At 45.6% G+C, this 20,499-nt stretch overlaps 1 protein-coding gene across 1 annotated transcript in view; it reads left to right on the forward strand.

Moving 5' to 3' along the window:
- OPCML (opioid binding protein/cell adhesion molecule like) overlaps nucleotides 1-20,499 on the forward strand; it is a 148,073-nt gene that overhangs the window by 103,469 nt on the left and 24,105 nt on the right. The window contains exons 4-6 of the mRNA XM_017523196.1: nucleotides 10,845-10,982; nucleotides 11,418-11,538; nucleotides 11,961-12,112. Of these exons, the coding sequence (XP_017378685.1) occupies nucleotides 10,845-10,982; nucleotides 11,418-11,538; nucleotides 11,961-12,112 (411 nt within the window). The remainder of the gene's footprint in view (nucleotides 1-10,844; nucleotides 10,983-11,417; nucleotides 11,539-11,960; nucleotides 12,113-20,499) is intronic.

Consider the following 20,499-nt stretch of genomic DNA (forward strand, 5'->3'; position numbering starts at 1 on the left):
AAAAAAAAAAAAAGTCAGGAGACAACAGATGCTGGAGGAGATGTGGAGAAATAGGAATGCTTTTACACTGTTGGTGGGAGTGTAAATTAGTTCAACCATTGTGGAAGACAGTGAGGCAATTCCTCAAGGATCTAGAACTAGAAATACCATTTGGCCCAGCAATCCCATTACTGGGTATATACCCAAAATATTATAAATCATTCTGTTATAAAGACACATGCACACATATTTTTATTGCAGCACTGTTCACAATTGCAAAGACTTGGAACCAACCCAAATGCCCATCAATGATAGACTGGATAAAGAAAATGTGGCACATATACACCATTGAATACCATGCAGCCATCAAAAAAGAATGAGTTCATGTCCTTTGCAGAGACATGGATGAAGCTGGAAACCAACATTTTCAGCAAACTAACACAAGAACAGAAATCTAAATACTGCATGTTCTCACTCATAAGTGGGTGTTGAACAATGAGAACACATCGACACAGGGAGGGGAACATCAAACACCAGGACCTGTCAGGGGGTGGGAGTTAGGGGAGGGATAGCATTAGGAGAAATATCTAATGTAGATGTCAGGATGATGGACGCGCAAATCACCATGGCATGGATATACCTCTGTAACAAACCTTCACCTTCTGCACATGTACCCCAGAACTTAAAGTATAACAATAATAATAATAATAAAAGTATGATGTCACCAGGGGTGGTGGCTCACACCTGTAATCCTAGGACTTTGGGAGGCTGAGGCAGGTGGGTTGCCTGAGCTCAGGAATTCCAGACCAGCCTGGGCAACATGGTGAAAACCCGTCTCTACTAAAAAAAAAAATACAAAAAAAATTGGCTGAGCATAGTGGCATGCACCTGCAGTCACAGCTGCTCAGGAGGCTAAGCCAGGAAAATTGCTTGAACCCGGGAGGTGGAGGTTGCAGTGAGCTGAGATCACACCACTGCACTCCAGGCTGGGAGACAGAGCGATACTCTGTCTCAAAAAAAAAGAAAAAGAAAAAAAGAAGTTTGCTGGGAAGACAGATGTCAGCTGGCACTGTCCCAGGAAAACCTAACTATTGGTCCACCCAAACTTATGTAAACAACAAAGGCATTCCTGATGCTTCTTTACAAATAATCTCCAGGGAAAACAAGTCAGATGAGGTTAGTGTTAGAAGGAATGTTTTAATTCCCCCAAAGCCAAGCAAAAAGCAAAGGACTTACTTTGATGTTGTAACTAACTGAAGGTTTTGTATATTGTCCAATCCCTGGCAGATGCCAGCCCTGTGAGTCTGCTTTGGGCTCAAGAAGCTACTTTGCCAAAGCGCCCTCAGGTAACACAGTATTGGCAGTCCACTGACCACACCAAGGCACAAGACATTTCTGTGATATAAAAATATAGTCTTCTTGAAGAAACCGGATCTGGATGACTGTCTGTGCTTGCGTAAGCTGCTGCAGACAAGGTTAAGGCAACTTTCTTAAGATGTAAATGAAAGAGGGAGTGTGTCTCCTTCCATGCATTGATCAGGTTTCTAAAAAAGAAATGCTGTTGTTTAATTATAAAGGCTTTCTTTAAAAGCAGCACTTTTACTTCTCAGAACTCATTTCGCTTTTACTTGTTAATACTAAAATAACCTTGTTGGTTTAAAATACAAATAATCGTAATAATAAGAGGAAAGCCTGTAAAATAAATAAAAAGCTTTCAAGTGTACTGAAACATTTTGTCAATAACTTGGCTGTTTAAGCTCTGCTATTTAAAAATAATAATTTTTCTCCTTCTACCCCTGCGTTGTTTGGGTCTGAACTGTTAGTTTCACTTCATTTTCAAATACTTTTTAGGATAAAAATGCTAGTGACTTTTTTTTTTATCCAAATAGGCTACTCTGCTCATCAAATAGATTTAAGCTTCTATCCTCAGCCATTTGTCTGCCTTTATGGAATTCTAGGGTTTTGCATCCTCATTTTCTCTCGCCCTCCCTCATCTGCCTCTCTCTGCCTAGCTCCCCTCCTCTTTTTCTGGCACATACGCTGCACTTTCATTTAAAGGGAATGTGCCACATCCTCGCGAGTACCCTGGCTGTTCCTGTGACGCTCACTCAGAACCACTCCCAATGAGTCAACAGTATCATCTAAATCCTAAAAATCTTGTGCCTTGATTTCTTCCTACACACAACGAACCCATCTCAAAAAAAAAAAAAAGAGAGAGAGAGAGAGAGAGCCAAGTGGAGCCAAACTAAATGCACCTCTTCACTGTGCTTTGGAAAGAAGCCAGTCTTGTCTTTATGCTCTTTGTTTGGCTCTCTGGGGATCCCTAGCCACGGGGGACTGACCTTGGCTGTCACCACCCTACCCCACAACAAGATCTCCTTTTCTAGACTCACCTACAATAAAGCCACTGCTGTTGACATCATGATGGCATAGTTTGCATAGAAGCTGACAGTGGACAGGAGATCTGAGCACACTCTAAGATGTGCACATCCTCATATTCCCCTTGTCTCTGAGTGACGTCTCAGCAGAGCGAGTCTGGGAGCATACGTGTGGAACTGGAACGTAGAAAACGAAAGCAGCAGGGGTCCTCAATCTTCCAACTCTGGATTTTCATCCCAGGCTATACATTAGAGTCCCCTGGGAAGTTTAAGAGGATGCTGGTGCTGGGGTATCCACCCAAGACCATGTTCACCAAACCATAAGCATGGACACAAGCATCTATTTTTAAAGTGCTCCTTGGGTAAGTCTCATGACCCACGAGGGATGGGAACATCTATTTTAGATGCTTCCTCTTAAGCCTGATTACAGAGAGTTTCCTTGACATCCCTTCTTCTCCTCCACCTACAAGACAAAACCCTTTATTACATCCTCTCATCTTCCACTTTTCCCAGTAAACAGCTCAAGAGCCCCGGTGTATGAGAGATTCCTTTGAGGACAGTTGTACTAAAGGAGTCACTTGAGTCCTTCTGTGTTTGTGGCCTCCTCTACCACTCCCAGTCTGACAGTGAGGGGCATTAAACACTTCCATCATCCTCACCGTGCATGGAAGGGAGGACCCAGAAAACTCACTCCTGCCAGGGAATTCCTCTGAGCCCCCAGTTATGGAGATCTTTATTAATGTACTCCTCCCCCCACTAGAAGCACAGTTAACTTTCACGGTAACACATTGATCTTGTGATTCGCCAACTTACTGTCAGCCTTAGGGAAGGCAGCCAGCATGGCAGCCTTGGATGGGAGCAAGCCACTCCTCCCACAGAAGAGGTCCTGGCGGCCACAGCCTGAAAAAGCTTTCTGAGCCCAAGACAAAGAGCTTCTGTCACCGCCAGCAAGTGAGACATTGACCAGGGGCTTGGCCTCCAAACCAAAGTGACTTTAGCACAATTCAATTTCTTGTATTAATTAAAGGAAAATGAAACAGTGGGTTTATCACACTTTTCATTAACTCCAGTGTGGCAAAGGTAACAAATATTGAAGTTGAGAGCCGGCAAGGATGCAATGCACTGCTGTCCACGCTCCCTGGTTTAATTAAGAAGGGCGGGCTCAGAGTTGCTTGTTGCCAGCAGGGTTCTAAGGAGAGCCAAGGGTTGAGGTGGGGCAGATAGTGTGGAGCAGAGTCTGGCGGAAAAAGAGTGGATTAAATAGGAGGGGGAGAGGGGGAGTTCTGCAGGGATTCAGTTTTCAAACCTAACCATTAGGCACAACACAAATATATACTGTGTGCTTAGCCTACGTTAGCTGCTGTAAGGAGTTAAGGAAGTAGCAGATGTGATGTTTACTCAGGGTGCTTGCAACTTGGACAATGGACTAGGAAGAAGGGTAAACAGTACAAGACTCGGGTTATATGAGCCATACTGGGTCCCAAATGCTGAAACTCTACTGTAATTCCAAATTCAAGCATGTTTCTGATGTGCATCCATCAAAAGAAGGGGGCTCTCATGTCAGGAGGTATGTGGTGGAGAAGGATGCCAGGAAGTCTCTAGGATAAAAGGGTAAATGCTATTCACAACCCTCACAGGTTTCTAGAGGGCAGCTTCCCTCCACCTTGTCCACTCTTTGCCTCCCTCATGAGCGGTAAGCAAGGTCGTGGTAAAGTGGTTGCTTGAATATCCATTGGGCCTAGTTAAGCAGACATAAGGCTGTCATCTAAAAGTAAGGGCATCACTCCTGTGTCTCCATCCCCTCCCTGGCCTGCTCCCTGGGTCTGGGGTCCTCCTTACCCCAGACTCTGCATTGCAACACAGCTCATACTCTCGGGTCCAGCTTTGAGCCTTGACTGAGTACTAAAGTCAAGCATTCTACTGTACAAGCCCCACTGCCTCTAATTCTCAGGGAAAAAGGCAAAAATCTCACGTCAGCCTTGGATCCCATTTGGTGATTGTAGTCCAGCTGGTGTTTTGATCTGCTCGTGGCTCAGTTTTGTGATTATATTCTGTTAGCCAAAATCCTGGAGGGAAAGAAAGATGAGTGACAGGATTCAGACATGTCTCCCTCCTCAGGAACTTTTGATGGTCCCTACCTCTCCCTGCACGCATCAAGGATGAGAAGCAGTGGGGAGGAGGCAGTTTCAGACAGCCCTAGCTCCTTCCAGTGGTCTGTCTTGCTCCAGATGTTCAAAACAGGACGTCCAACAAATCAGATGCTTACAAGCATGGTTCTTCCCTTACAGAAGTAAAATCTGTGTTCCTTGACAGCTTGAATTGCTACCTACCTTTGTAGAGTAGGCAAAAGACTTGTTTCTAAGATGGATCAGATAGCCTAGTTGTGGCCTTATAGGCCAGAAGCATGCACTTGATCATCAATCACCTGGACATTTGATTCCAACTTTGCAAATTCAGTATTGATCAGGATCATCTGTAACAGTCTCTCTTGCTGGGCAGCAGGGAAACACCTTTTCTTGTTTTCCCAGCAACCCAACCATTTGAGCCAAAAGGTTCAAATGCCCTGGGTGGCCACACTCTGCCTACTTCCACTAGCTTCCTTCTGGCTGCTCCTTTCACTCTTGCTTTCTTCCTCCTCCCAGCTCTCCTTCCCCACACCTTGTCCTCCCTGCGTGGCTGCCTCCTGAAACCCTAGCTCCTCCTCACTGCTATCATCTCCTGTTGTTCTTTTCCTTGGTGGCACAAGCTCCCAGAAACATTTCTGTCTGTGTCACCTCCTGGCAGGTCTGGTACATTCTGCAGCAGATGCTGACACCCGACCTCAGTATAACTTCTGCAGATAGAGCCATGACCTAGGCAGCAAACCTGGAAGGACAGTTGGGGTGAGAATGCTCAGAGGTGGCTTTTACTCATTCCAATGAAGAAACCCGATGAGGATGGCCTCAATACAAGGATTTTGTGTGTGTGTTGGGGGGGGGGGTCATACTGTGTCTAGATCAACAAAGGGGCAGATCACCTGTATTAATCTGTTCTTATGCTGCTAAAAAAGACAAATCGGAGACTGGGTAATTTAGAAAGCAAAGAGGTTTAATTGGCTCACAGTTCCACATGGCTGGGGAGGTCCCACAATCATAATGGAAGAGCAAGGGACATCTTACATGGCAGCAGGCAAGAAGCTTGTGCAGGGGAACTCCCATTTATAAAACCATCAGATCTCATAAGACTTGTTCACTACCAAGAGTACAGTATGGGGGAACTGCCTCCATGATGCAGCTATCTCCACCTGGCCCCACCCTTGACATGCAGGGATTATTACAATTCAAGGTGAGATGTGGGTAGGGACACAGCCAAACCTTATCATCACCTCCTAAAATTGTCCCCAGAGGTATTCACAGAGAAGACAAGATATTCTGTCAGACTTCTGTATCATCCAAAAAAGGGGAAGGCTAAAATCTTTGATCTCTCATGGTTCTTTTAACTTTATAGCTCTAAGGAATTGGCTGAGGAAATAAACAGGAAAATTGGATGCAGGAACGATAGCTGAGATACGGGTGGCACAAAAGGATACAAAGTGAGAAAGGAAAGAGAGGCAGGTCAGGAAGCCCCAGATTCTGCTCTGGATTTCCTGTTTCATCTTTTCATCCCCAAATGCTTAGCTTTCATTTAGCTCTAATAAATCTTTTTGACTCACTACACTTTACTTGAGGGATCTAGAAATGACTAAGAACTGAAAAATTGAGCCTAAGATATGGAAAAACATGAACTGCTTTGAGTTCTGCCCCATGAGATTGCAGACCCAGGTGAAGCATCATGTCTGCCCCCATTCCCTCACCGCAGTGTCTGACGCAACACCTTGTTCATCCTGAATGTCAGCAGAATAAGGACAGTGAGGGCAGAGCCAGCAGCCAGCCAGTGGTCCTTCTTCCCTGAGTCGTCTCTCTGTGTGTTCCTCCATTTCTAGCAGAACAGACAGACCCTGCCTGTGGATGTTGCCTGCTGTTTCTATTCTGTGACTGTGTTGTCAGAATGTCTGCTCCTACAGAAGAAGCCCCCCTTAGGTCCACAGAACCCTGAGGCTTGCTCATCCTATCCCAAACATGCATCCTGCATCTGAGGCGACGACCTCCACAGCCCCTGATGAATGGCCTCATTTGTATTTTTGCAGATCTTAATTTTGCTAATACAGTGAATTGAGCTAATCTTCTTTGAAGCACTCTTTCCATGGAAACAGCTTCGGTTTTTATGCATTTCTGCCAATGATTCAGAATCTGCTTTCTGTTGCTTCCAACCATGTTATATTGGGATGTTGGACTGCTTAAAGCAGGTTCATAATGCCTCTGGGTTACTTACTGTCTTACTAGAGGACATTTCGCTAGAAAGCAAAACTGTTGAGCAGACTTGCAGCTCCTGGTTGGCAAGGAAAATATTGCAGTCTTATAGCCTTTTAAAAAAGTGCTTGGTGACGCCGGATGCTGTGGCTCATGCCTGTAATCCCAGCACTTTGGGAGGCTGAGGCAGGCGGATCACAAGATGAAGAGATCGAGACCATCCTGGCCAACATGGTGAAACCCCGTCTCTACTAAAAATGCAAAAATTAGCTGAGTGTGATAGCATGCACCAGTAGTCCCAGCTACTCAGGAGGCTGAGGCAGGAGAATCGCTTGTATCTGGGAGGCGGAGGTTGCAGTAAGCCAAGATTGCGCCACTGCACTCCAGCCTGGCAACAAAGTGAGACTTCATCTCAAAAAAAAAAAAAAAAAAAAAAAAAGGTCTTTGTTGAACATGTCTTCAGTCTTTCCAATGGCTCACAGGCCGTCTTGCTTGTCCCACCTCTGTCTTTCTTTCCTTCCTTCTCCTCCTTCTCTTTCCTATCTTCTCCTATTCCTCCCTTCCTTTAACTCCATAGTCAGCAATTTGGTTTCCTGGCAGCTAGTAAAGAGAATGGAAACACTGGTTGCCTTCTGCCCTGTTATCTGCAGCATGGAATCAGAATTTTACATTGCAACCAGAAGTGGAGAGGGCAGCCCTGCAGCTTCCTAGGTCTCCAGGCATTTTGCAACCTAGGTTCGTTCTGCTTTAAAAATCTCACTCGGCATTCAAAGTAGTTAAGAAAATAGCTTGTAAGTCACCTTCACGGAGCCTGAGATGGAGAGAAGTGTCAATGAACACTTTCCATTTTTCAACAAAGAAACATGTTTTGGCGAGGATGCATGTGTAGTGGGAAGATCATAAAGAGTTTATGGGTCCTGATTCTCAGCCTCAATGCAGCCAGCCTATTGAGCCCTAAACTCCAAAACAGCGAGTCTTTTGAGGTGCAGGCTCCACAAGGGTCTCAGCCTGAGGGGCACTTAGTATATTTTTCTAACACACTGACCACTTCATAACCTTAAAGGACTTGATGTGTGTGGGTAGGAGAGAGCTCACGAACAGCGCAGCAGGGTGTTCACAGCTTCATTGCTCAGGGTGTGGGCCATGGCCCTGCCATGAAGGCAGCCCCTGGGCATTTGCCAGAAATGTGGAATCCCAGACCCCACTCCAAACCTACTGGATCAGAATCTATATTTAAAAAAATACAAAATAAAAAATAAAAACTCTGAAGAATTTATATGCAAATTAAAATCTGAGAAGCACTTACTTTATTGTACAAACTTGACAAAATTCATTTTCTCACTTAATGAGGTAGTATTATAACGATCTCCATTTTATGCAAATGAACTTTTTTTTCCTTCCTTTTCTGCTGTTGCATAACTGTCCCATGAAAACAGCATCACAGACAGTGGAAAGAAATCCCACATTCCAGAGACTGCACGGTCACCTGGTAATTCCCCTGGAAGGATGCAGAACCTGTCTTACCCATGCAAATGCACACGGGCCTCCCCCTTCTGTGAAACCATCCCTTCCTATGTGCAGGTCACCATTTCTAAGTCCATTGGCATTGGTGGATGTCACCTTATCTTGGGCTTTCGAGGCACCTGGCTGAGGTCCACCAAGCAGCGTGATCTGGTGCTTTCTTCTCTGAGGAGCGGGTATCATTGACCCTGCCTGACTCCAGCCAGGCCCCCTGCAGGTAGCCCATGTGTTTGGCTAAATGCAATACAATTTAATTGCATGGCGAAAAGCTCATGGCAAAATCGTCTGTGGTACATTGTGAAAAACTAATGGAGTCACAGTAGTAAAAAGCCAGGCTTCTCATCCTACCACATTTATTTCTTGCAAAAAAAAAATGATGAAGTGGGTCTGGAACTTCATTTCGATGTGTTTGATTCCATTGTTCTTTAATCCTTAAAAATGCTTAGATTGGTCAACTAATTTTTCTTTATTAAATTTCATTTAAAAAGTAATCTCAGAATCCCCTTCACTTTAGCCTATGGAGAAATAAAGGGAGTAGATGAGAAAGTGTTTGCATGTCCCTAATGCACCTTGAAGAGTTAGGATATGAGCTAGCCTGGATCATTGTGTCTGCTGTGGTAGAGGCTTTTGATCCAGCAGCGGCACCCAGCAAATGGGGGCTTAACCCAGACCCATGTGATTCATGCTCTGCAGTTTCTTCACTGAAATTTGCTAAGTTCCCATCTGGTGCCTGGGACCTTCTGGGGCCAGCAGTATCATTCAGGAGAGACACTCCGATCCCAGGCTGGAAGTGTGTGAGTTGCTGTCTCAGACCCCATTTCTTTACTCTGCAGATCTCACCAGCACCCTTCAGCCACTCTTTATGTGGCTTCACCCAGATCTCCCAGTGACTCTGAACCTCACACCCATGGGCACATTTTGGGACCCTGTGACCAGGACCAGGTTCGAGGAGGGTAGCCAGGCAAAACGATTGCTCCCACTGGCCAATGCATTATTTCCTCCTTGGAATTGCACAAACTGGGCTAACAGAATGGTGCTTATTTGCAGTGACCTTTCTATAAATAGATTGGTAATCAGTATCCAGAGACTGATGGTACTCCCTAGGTGCGTGTGATCTGGGATAGGAGATGGGGGCAGAGAAGACAGCAGGAGCCACAAAGCACATGGTCTGGGGAAATGAGCAGGTGGGTGGTGGACACCCTGAGGCTTAGACTTAGACCCGAGTCAGGAAACCTAAGGACCTGCCTCCTTACCCCCTGCACGCCAGCCCATGCCTATAGACATCCCTGCTACACACCCTACACATCGGCCCACCCCCTCCACCTTCCTGCTGCCCACCGTACACCTTGCACACCAGCCCACCCCCTCCACCTTCCTGCTGCCCACCATATACCCTACACACCCACCCACCTCCAAAGACACCTTCCTGCTGCTCGCACCATACACCCTGCACATCGCCCACCCCCTCCACCTTCCTGCTGCCCACCGTACACCTTGCACACCAGTCCACTCCCTCCATCTTCCTGCTGCCCACCTTACACCCTGCACACCAGCCCATCTACACACCCATGCTGTACCCAAACACATTGGATCAGAACATGCTTTCACAAGGCTGTGGGGAAAGTTAACATTTTTGTTGCCCTGAAAACTATTGTAGCCCTTAGGACTGCAGGCCTATAAAAAATGCAAATGACTGTGTGCTTTATCTTGGTTTTCACGGGATCCCAGTGTGCTGACAGAGCTCAGAACATTTGTGATGGAAGACAGAGGGTCTGCTGTCTTTGCACTGAACCACAGGGAGTAAGATAAGGGGTAAGGTGGAGAGGCCAGATTGTTGCAAGAACCTATAATGGTGGCTTAAAAGCAATAGAAATTTTGCAGCCCATAATATTTTGAATTATGAATTACAAGTTTCACAAGTACCTGTGAGTGAATCCTCCAGGGAGCTCCATCAAATTGAGTGTTAAATCCACTAGGCTGTTCCAGCAAAGATCCTGCATGTGGAGCGATCTCATTTGTGTTGGCCAATGCTTATTTGAGCACCTATTACAAATCAGTCGTGAGGTCCTTGCTCATTCATTCATTCTCACTCTGTCTTCTCCACCACAAGGAGAAACAAAACCAGCTACTTTGCATTTACTTATATTAAAGTGTAGAATGTGTACTTTTTCATTCTACAAGTAGTAGTTTGTATTCTGCATATTAAAACATTTCCACATAGTGAAAAATTAAGATGTGCTCCATGGTAATATACCCTAAAGTTATTCCATAGTTTTATTATATTGTTGATCATGACAATTCTTTTTCAAATATCAGCTTGGCAATGCACTGAGGTATTTATCATGACATCTCTGAGTTCATCATCACAATAACCATATAGGAAAAATAGTGCTACGTTTTCTTACCAAATGCTGTAAAAAAGTTCAGTGACTTGGCTGAAAACACATTGATGCAAGGCTCAGGCTCTCAGAATTTCTTTGGTGGAGAATTTGTTTCTTCCATTGTTGCATCTTTTGAGCACCATGTTGCTCTATGTCTTTGACCTCATGTCCTACTCCATTATCTCTAGATGTGATTATGGTTCTGTCTCCAGTTACACAGTTTCTTGATTGTTTTCTGTCTGGTTCTTTCTTCCCAGAAGGCCAGGGCTTTGTAAGCGAGGATGAGTACCTGGAGATCTCTGACATCAAACGAGACCAGTCCGGGGAGTACGAATGCAGCGCATTGAATGACGTCGCTGCGCCGGATGTGCGGAAAGTAAAAATCACTGTAAACTGTGAGTGGACCTGCAGCCAGGGGGCTCTGGGGGAAAGGGGGCATCAGGAGGAGGGGGACAATCTGGTAATGGCAGTGCCATTTTCCAAAAGACCCGAGTTGCTGCCAGCAGGAAAATACTTGGTCAGATGGCTTTGCCTACCATGACCCCTATGCCATTTGTCCCTGGAGTCCTTCCGTGACTGGCAGGGCTTTCAGCACGTGGAGAAAATTGTTAACTGAGAACGGGTTTGAAGGTCTGAAGAAGTTGGGGGTCAATGCAATATCTTCAAGCAAGTTATTTTCCTGAAATAAATGATTATTTCACTGGGAAAGAGAGCTGTCACCAAGTCTATTTACATAGCAAATGACTGGATGTGCCCTTCCTCTCTTTCATGAAATCACTCTGTGTGTGTGTGTGTGTGTGTGTGTGTGCGTGCGTGTGTGTTTCCCACAGATCCTCCCTATATCTCAAAAGCCAAGAACACTGGTGTTTCAGTTGGTCAGAAAGGCATCCTGAGTTGTGAAGCCTCTGCAGTTCCCATGGCTGAATTCCAGTGGTTCAAGGAAGATACCAGGTAAATTTTAAATGACACCCAGGCAGCTCTGAAGTTGAGCTGATGGGGCATCCCCACATGGGAGAAGGGTGAGGATGAAAGAAAGGGGAAAGATAAGCCAAAACAGAAGTTTGTTATACCCTCTTTTGTAACAAAGTCCTTTTACAACCAGAAAAAAAAAAAATGGAGGAGGCTGGGAAGTGAACAAATTGAACTGACCACGATTCCAGATCTGAGAATGGTTGTGCACATGCCAGTCATGGTAATTAGAATCCAGCACATTTATCCTGTTGGGCAAGGCCATCCTTTCCCGTGTCCTCCTGTTGGACACTGAGGTCCTTGGGCTTTGAATTTTAGGATCGGGGTTAGTTGGAGAAAAGCATTTTGTGAGGAGGAGGGCCTCCTTGTAGAATGAATCGACGGCCATGCCTTCCCTCTTGCAGGTTAGCCACTGGCCTGGATGGAGTGAGGATTGAGAACAAAGGCCGCATGTCCACTCTGACTTTCTTCAATGTTTCAGAAAAGGATTATGGGAACTATACTTGTGTGGCCACAAACAAGCTTGGGAACACCAATGCCAGCATCACATTGTATGGTGAGTGCTAGAAGCCTGGATGCAGTGGGCTCAGCTACACGGGGAAGCTTGAGGGACTCAGGAGGGAGGAAGCTGTGATCTGCTTGGCCTGTGTCCATCCATCCTGCTCAACCCACCACCTGTAGATAAGACATACTTCTCCCTGCCATTCCCCTAGCATGCCATGCAGTGATAGTTACATGGTAATTGATATCTCATGGCCATTAAAAGGCAACGTCTGCCCTTACAACAGGAGTAAACCAAATTGTAAATTAAATAGAATGATGGTTGTATAAAGAAGATAGAACCATGGGTCAATTCAACTGTATAATTTTAAGATGCCTTCTATAGTTGGAGTCTATGATTCTGGGGGTGATATTTCTTGTTTTAAAACAAGTCAACTGCTGCCATTATGATTCTCATGTTGCTTGCATTTCTTGCTGTCATCCATGGGGAGGAATGGAGTAGCAGTCTGAGACCTTATCAGATGGCTGCTCTGTCCACAACTGGAGCAGCAAACCCTCTGAAGGTCTTTCCCTCCCATATGGGTGGAGAAGGCTTGGGAGCCACGACTGACCTCCTTTAAAGCCTCTATGTCTCCCTGACTCCATTTTCCCACACTGCTGCATCCATATCCTTCTGCAACGTTTCACAGCACGGGCCAGGGCCGGCTTGTCATGATACTTTATGTGCGTGTGTATTTGTTTATTTGCTGAAGTTTGGTTAGAGGGAAGCAACTGCTGAGTAGGATGAAGAGAGGTATCCACGTTTCCACGTGCACCTCAGACACTGATCAAGCTTTCAGCATTGACATTAACTAAACTTTGTCCACCAACCATCTGAAATGTGTGATCTATGTCTTTTGTTTTCTCTCTGCATTGTGTGTGCATTGTGCTGTGTGTGTCTTAGAAATAAGCCCCTCACCAGCAGTGGCAGGTGGGTACAGCATGTTCCTTCCTACCTCTGCCTGCCTGAATGCCTATGCCTTTGAGTTTTAGTCTACTTCAAAGATAGGCTTGCCTGCTTCACCTCTGCAATTTATTTCTCTGTGATGGATAGAGCTCAAGGGGCTTGGTTTACACAGTTTAGATAATAAGCATGTAGAATATGATGGCTTTCACATGCACTCTATGGAATAGTTTTATGGGTTTTGGGGGAAGGGGTTTATTTATGCCCCCAAAACAAGAAACTTACACTTGGTTGGTTGCCTTTGAAAAGGATGGTCATTCTGCTATTTGTACAGACAACAGCACCAACAGCAACCCAGCCCAGAGACCAACTGGATTAATAGATAATTGTCTTGGTGGAAACATCACCCTACTATGATTTTTTTATTCTTTTAGCCCAAGGCAAACAGGGATAATGATTTCATTCTAAAAACTTTATTTTAAAATAGAAGTACTTGGGATCATTATTCATAATGATAATGTCTGCTATTTACCAAATGTGTACTGGGTTCTAGGCATCGTGTCAGTGCTGTGCAAGGCAGGTTATTAACCCCATTTTACAGATAAGTAAAAGGAGGAGTAAAGAACTTGGATAACACTGAAGGCCACTTAGCTAATGAATACGTACGGGATAAGCCCCGAAATGGACCCCTGCATTAGGTATTGGAGTATTTGCCCAGATCATCAGCAAAGAGAAACAGGCACACGCATGCACACATACACACACTCTTACACAGTCACTGAGGCATTTAGATGAAACAGTAGCTGGTATTCAGCTCTGCTTCTAGAACAACCCTACTGTTCTAAGATGTCAACCTGAGTCACATGCAAAGAGACGATATTTGAATTTTCTAGACCTGAAATCAGCTCTTCAACTATCACTGCCACAGCTCTTGATCCAAGACACTCACAGACATTTAGTTTTGCCCACACCCCAGTGACCAGGGACACTCATGCCTTGGTCTTGACAAAACTGAGAAGATAGGGTGGGATTGAGAGGCTTCCCAGCCACAACCTGCCATTATCCCCAGGTTGGTCGGATTGCAGTGGCAGGGAGCATGTGCAGAGAAGGGCACAGGACTGACAACCCAGTGGCCCTTCTTGCCTCTCTCTGCCATTAACTAAGAAAGAGGTGTGTCGTAGCAGATAACAACAGCCAGCATACAGCAAAACTGTCCTAGCTGGCTTGGGTTGCCATAACAAAATACTACAGATGGGATGGCTTAAACAACATTTATTATCTCACAGTCCTGGAGGCTAGAAGTCCAAGATGCAGGTTTCTGCCAGGGCGGCCCTTGTGAGGGCTCACCTGGCTTGTAGACAGCTGCTGTGTTTTCACATGGTTTATCCTCTGAATTTTAACAGAGAAAGTGAGAGAGGGAGCTCTCTGGTGTCTCTTCTGATAAGGACACTAACTGTATTGGATCAGGGCCTCACCTTTATGATCTAATTTGACCTTAATTACCTCCCTATATAGGTCCCACCTCCAAAAACAGACATACTGGAAGTTAGAGCATCAACACAGATGTTTGGTAGTAGAGGGGTGCAATCCAGCCCATAGCACAGTCATTTACATCCCCATTCGGCCTTCACATCCCAATTCACTTGAACTTGCTGAGCCTTCCTTTCCTCATATATGCTATTGGGGCACTAATGCCTACTTCAAAAGACTGACGACAGGGTGAAATAAGGTTAAATACATTAGGAGTCTCACAAATGCTATGTTTACATGTGTGACTTTGACCACAAACAAAGACCACAGGTCTGAGTTTACTCAGCTGAGCAGGATGATATTTTCTGACCCACAGACATGAGACTGTCACTGTGAATTGTGAATAAGACAATATTTATCAAAGCGGAATGCCTCATTGAATACTGTTGTGTTCCTCCTGGTACCTGCCAGCACTTGCTATCACCTCTTCCCTCCACATGCCTGCCAGAGTCACCGCTTGACCGCACTTCTTTTCTTTCCTCCAAAGCTCCCTGTGCCCTTCCTCTCCAGCATTCGCCCATCCCTGTAGCCCACCCTGTCTCACTTCACCCTGTGGGCATACGGTTGCATTCAGCATCCCTTCCTGAAGCAAGCCTTTCCTGACTCCTCTGAGCAGGCCAGCCCCCCATTCTGCATCCACTCATTCATTGCTTTTGACGGCTGCACTCACACAGGGCATTGCCTGGCATTCATTTACCAAGCATGCATTTAGGACCTGTTACAAGCCAGGCACTGTTCTATGTGATCAGGAGACAGCAGTGACTCAACAGATAGACTCCTTCTTTCTGTAGACTTTATCTTCTAGTTGTAATTTTGCTTTTAATATTTCAAAATTGGCTTGATTAAAATCTTCCTTCTTCTTGAGGCTATAAGCTCAATGAACATAGGGGCCATATCTGGCTTAATCCCTAGGACCTAATACAAGGACCTACACACAGTAGCTCATCAGGAAAACTCTGTGGAATGAATGAATGTGTGAATATATGTGGGGATGGAAAGGTTGTGTTGGTCACAGCAACAATTTAGCTGTCAGGAATTGAAATGCCATAGCATAGAGGGAGGGATATGTATCTCACAGGGTCTTTGAGACCCTATGCTGCTCACTGGCTGAACGGCTTTGAGAAAGTCAATCTCAGTGGGCCTTTTTATATTTTTAATTAGTGAAGGCATTTTGGATAAGATGTTTGTTTTTTGTGGTGCCCACAAAGCACAGTTCTCTGATCCTATGATTGTATGGCAATGGTTTCAGCACAAGATCAGAAAGAGTGTCTGGTTGACCCACTATTTCTCCTGGCCAGGCATGCTCTTCCTAGTCCTCAATGCCCCCATAATGATGCCTCATTATTACCAACCATTTACTGTGTACTGGGCACTAGACTAAGTGCTTTTCCTGTTTCGTCACCCTCAGTGACTCTATGAAGTAAGTACTATATTTATCCTGATTTTACACTTGAGGAAATTGAGAGGTTAGGCAGATAACTCAAAACACCCTGGCTTATCAGTGCTTTTCCTGGGATTTGAGCCTGTGTGCTCCCATTTCGGTGCCAGAGCGCTTTGCTCCTACTGCCATCCAGCTCATAAGACCGGGCAATCCATCATGGATATGGTAGATGACCTTCCAAATGGAGCCTCGTATCAGCAATTAATCTGCTTGGACCCACCTCCCGCATCAAACTCTCCCTTCTTCTATCTGCTTCTGGAATCGTTCTTGTAAAGGACAATTTTTACATTTGCAACCCGTATACTCCTATTTCCCCAACAGACACTCCTCGTCTGCAAGCGCACATTTGTATTTACTCTCACAGAAGCTCAGTCTGCTTTCTGAGAACGCCCTCTGACCTTGCCCCTGCGATCCCCTCACAGCACGCCTCTCTGACACATACATCTTTCATATATTCCATACCTACTAGCAAAGAGCAAAGGAAAATGGGATAAAAGCAATTTTGGAAGAATGTAGAGGACAGAAACTAGAGACAATGAGTTGGTGAGTGGGTTGAAACCCAAAATGACTAGAAATGTGTAAGTGACAATGGGGTAGGTGATCCTCCAAGACGAATCAGCTGTTGGCATCGATGTGAAATGTTTCTTCCTCATCGTGCCAGTGGCCTTCCCCACACAGAACCAAAAGGACAGAGTAGTCACATAGGTAGGGCGCCAACTCACAGCCACATTTTAGACCACACACTTTCCTGAGCCCTGGATAACTGCAGGTTCTGGAAAAGTGGCAGGAAGTAGAGAGGGGGTCAGCGCTAGCAGCAAAGGTCACGAGTTCCAGTCCTGACTCTGATACAGACAAACTGATGCTGTTGGTTCCGAAGTCCAGCATAAAACATAAAAGCAGAGTAAGATGAACTCCCAAGTTATTTCCAGCTTTCTAAGTGTCTGTGCTGAATTTGGGAACTAATTGGAACACAGGGCAAGGAACTGGTCTCCAAAAGCTATCAGCCATAACCATGGGCACCCTGCTATTATTGCAAAGCAGCTTGCTCCAAGCCTTCGTTAGCTTTACTGAGTGGGTGCAGCCATTGGAAGTCCACAGGGAGCCCCCTGGCACTTGAAGTCTTGCCAGAGCTACTCAGCTTGCTGAGAGGTCACTCACTTTCTCTCAGCTTGCCAACCCCCTTTGCCTCCTCTGGGCCTTGAGCAGGAAGCCCCATCCCCCTGTCCTGTTCTTAGTGTGCAGAGAAGGAAGATTCTGGACTTGATTACATCCGGCACTGCAGACAGTGCGACGCACTTAATGAGGCATGTAAACGCCTGGATGACTGGAACTGGCAGGGGAAAGGGACAGAGAACGCAAACAAAGCCAAGACTGAGTGGGGAGCCTGCAGAAAGAAAAACAGATTTCTCCCATTTTATCTGTGAAATTGGAGCGACACAAATTAGTTACATTAAGAGTTAAGTGTTGGGCGTAGGGACAACTCATAGCAATCCTGTCATTGCAAGTGAAAAAGGAAAACGTTCCAGTTAAGGCAACGTCTGTGCACAGAGTTTCCCCCTCAGGCCGGGCTTGAACCCTCTTGGAAAAGACGTGACTCCAACCAGCCTCAGCGGCTCCTGGGAGTCTTGAGGACGGAATCTCTATTTTCTTTTGCTAATGGCCATTTCTCCAGAATAAATATACATATCAGACTGGCTCTCTGAGCTGGACTGCTTTCAGCCAGAGCCTGGACCAGGCAGCAGCTCTCACCCTGTTCCCTTTGCTGACCTCCTTCTCATAGGAAACCACACCACCCGTGGGCAGAGCCCTCAGCACCACTGCCTTAACCCCCGCCTCCCTCATCATCCCGCCTCCATCCTCCCCTTCCATGTCTTTATTAGGGCATCCTCACAACCACACCTATCCCCAGGTGGCTCCAGCTGGGACATGGAGAGTGGGCACAAGGACCGAGGTTCTCTTCAGTGCAAACTCCATACCACACCCTGCCTTTCTTCTCTCCAACCCTCCAAATCCCAAACCTCCTTCTGAGAGGGAGAACTAGCGTTATGGCTCCACTTTCTCAAACCTACTTACGCCTCAGCCTACCACGATCTGTCTCCCTCTGACACCCGATCTCCGCTCAGTGCCAGAACCCGTCTCACCCAACAGTGCTTCACCTCTGGCTTCTGTGATATAACTGCGTGGTGACTGTCTCCTCACCTTCCTCAGTCTGCTTCTAGCTCCTGCAGCACCTGCCCCATCAGACCTCCCGGGGGTCAGCCTACAGTGAGAGGGGAAGGGCTCTTCCGTACCTTCAAGCACACAATGGAGAGGGATTTGTTGGCCTACCTTAGCCTTACTCTGGATGCTTTAAAAATGCAGATATGTGAGCCTTGCCCCAGAATCATTTAATCAGAACCTCTAGGGAAGGTCCTGAGAATGCAATTTGAAGAAGCTCTTCCAGGGAACCCTATGCGCACTGAAGATTGATAGCCTCTGAACAACAGCCTGATAATTCCTGAATTTGTGTCTTTAGTTCTCTCCTGAATTCTGAGCTACAAGCCACTCTCTCTTCCTAAATGTTCCACAGGGGTCTCAAAGGCAGCCTCTCTCCTCTGGGAATGCTCGGTGTGTGCCTCGCTTTTGCCCTGCACACTCTCTAGAATCTCTGTGGTCGTTTTTGACTTCCCCTCCTCCCTGACTCCTCACTTCTGTTAGTCAACAAGCCTCACCAAATGGCCTTTCCTGTGACTTCTCGATCTCCATTCTCACTCACGTTGTGCCATGCGTCTCACATGGACATTTGTGATATCCTCTCACTGGTTCTCTCATCTTTCTTTGGCAATCCGTCTCCAATCGGTTTGCCATAGCAGGGCCAAGTGACATTTCCAAAACTCAGAATGAACCTTGTCATTTCGGTTGCTGAAAACTTCTGTCTCCCAGAACAACTTGGCATTAAGGCTGTTCTCACTGTGAGATCAGCGTAGCCTTATAGCTTCAAGTGTCCCCAGCACTCCATCTGCGACCTTCCCTGCATCCACCAGGCTGTGACCTCTGTATCCCCAGATCCCATTACACATCATGCTGTTGCCAGTCTGCATCCAACCATCCATCCATCCATCCTTCCATGTATCCATTTATCTAGTCAACAAATGGGGCATTATTATTTAGTGCCTACTGTATGCCAGGAATTTTCCTAAGGACTAAGATACAAAGAGAAACAGAATTTCTGATCTTGCACAAACAAGTAAATAGTTACAATAAAATACAAGAAGTGCCATGCTTGAGGAATAAAGAAGCTGTCAGCTGTCAAGCGTCAGCCATACATGGCTTTACGCACCTAAGAACCTTTTGAAATAGACAGTATTTTTCATGGCACAGAAGAAGAGCCTAGCGCTCAAAGAACAAATGATGTTACTGAATTCCACCAAGTAGGAGTCATTCCACCAGGGACAGAAGGGGCAAGGGGCAACAGCAGCTTTTGCACCCAGGTCTGTCTGACCTTAATCCCGTTTCTTTCAAATCCATATACTGTCTCTCCCAGTGTGCCGGAGGATTGCAGAGGCAGGCTTGTGCCCTCTTCTCTGCCTGATGAGGGTGTACTTACAGGGCTCTGCTCAGTGACGTCCCATATGTAAAGCATTTGTGAGCTCCACTGAAGAATCAATCCCTCATCTTTTGGATGGCTTAACCCTAGTCTTATATTTTGTTTGTATCTTTTTCTGCACTTAGAGGATGTAACACTGTGTCTTGCAGTGGTTCTTGCCGAGTAACTGTTGGTTGAATTAATCAATATATCTTCCAGTCAATGAGGGCATCAGTTACAGCCTGTATACAGTTTTAAACTTTTCACTAACCAAAGAAAAGCCAAATACCCAAGAGGACTTATAGTCCCCTCCCCTCAGGAAAGCCAAATCACTATTTTTCTGACTTTCCCTTGCATTTCAGCATCTTGTCTGTTCCAACTCTAATTTGAAATACAGGGTGCCCCCATCCTGGATCTCCTTTTTGAAGGAGGCTATACCAAATATTCCAATTCTCTGTTTAGGAAGATGTTCATCACATGATATCTTCTTGCAGAGACATCAAAAGCTGCACATATTTGTCCGTTTCCTGCTGATAACGTGTATATGATTTTTATTTTTCAAATCCACAATTTAAATCCAGGTGGGAAGGGAATGAGTCAGAGAGAAACACCATTGCTTTTGGTTGATGACAGCAGCGTAATCATTTGTATTTTTCCCCAACCTGCAAAATGTCAACATATTAGAAAAAAACTGCAGACATTTCCCATTTCATTCTTGATGAGGTTCCTGTCATTCGCTCCTACCCCGCCCTCCTCGCTCTGAATCATTGACATCTGGCTATTAGCCTAAGCATTTAGAATTTAACACTGAGCGTTCAGGGTGTGCTGATGTCAGCACAGACACAGAGCTTGCGGTTCAGCATAGACTCAAGTCTTGTCTCTTTCAGGTTTGTGATGAGCTGACAGATTTGAATTAACTTCTGATATTAACTTCTTAAGCTTTTGTTTTTGTGGTAAGCGCAA

This window comes from Cebus imitator, unplaced genomic scaffold (assembly GCF_001604975.1).
Source record: "Cebus imitator isolate Cc_AM_T3 unplaced genomic scaffold, Cebus_imitator-1.0 Scaffold0, whole genome shotgun sequence".
Taxonomy (NCBI): domain Eukaryota; kingdom Metazoa; phylum Chordata; class Mammalia; order Primates; family Cebidae; genus Cebus; species Cebus imitator.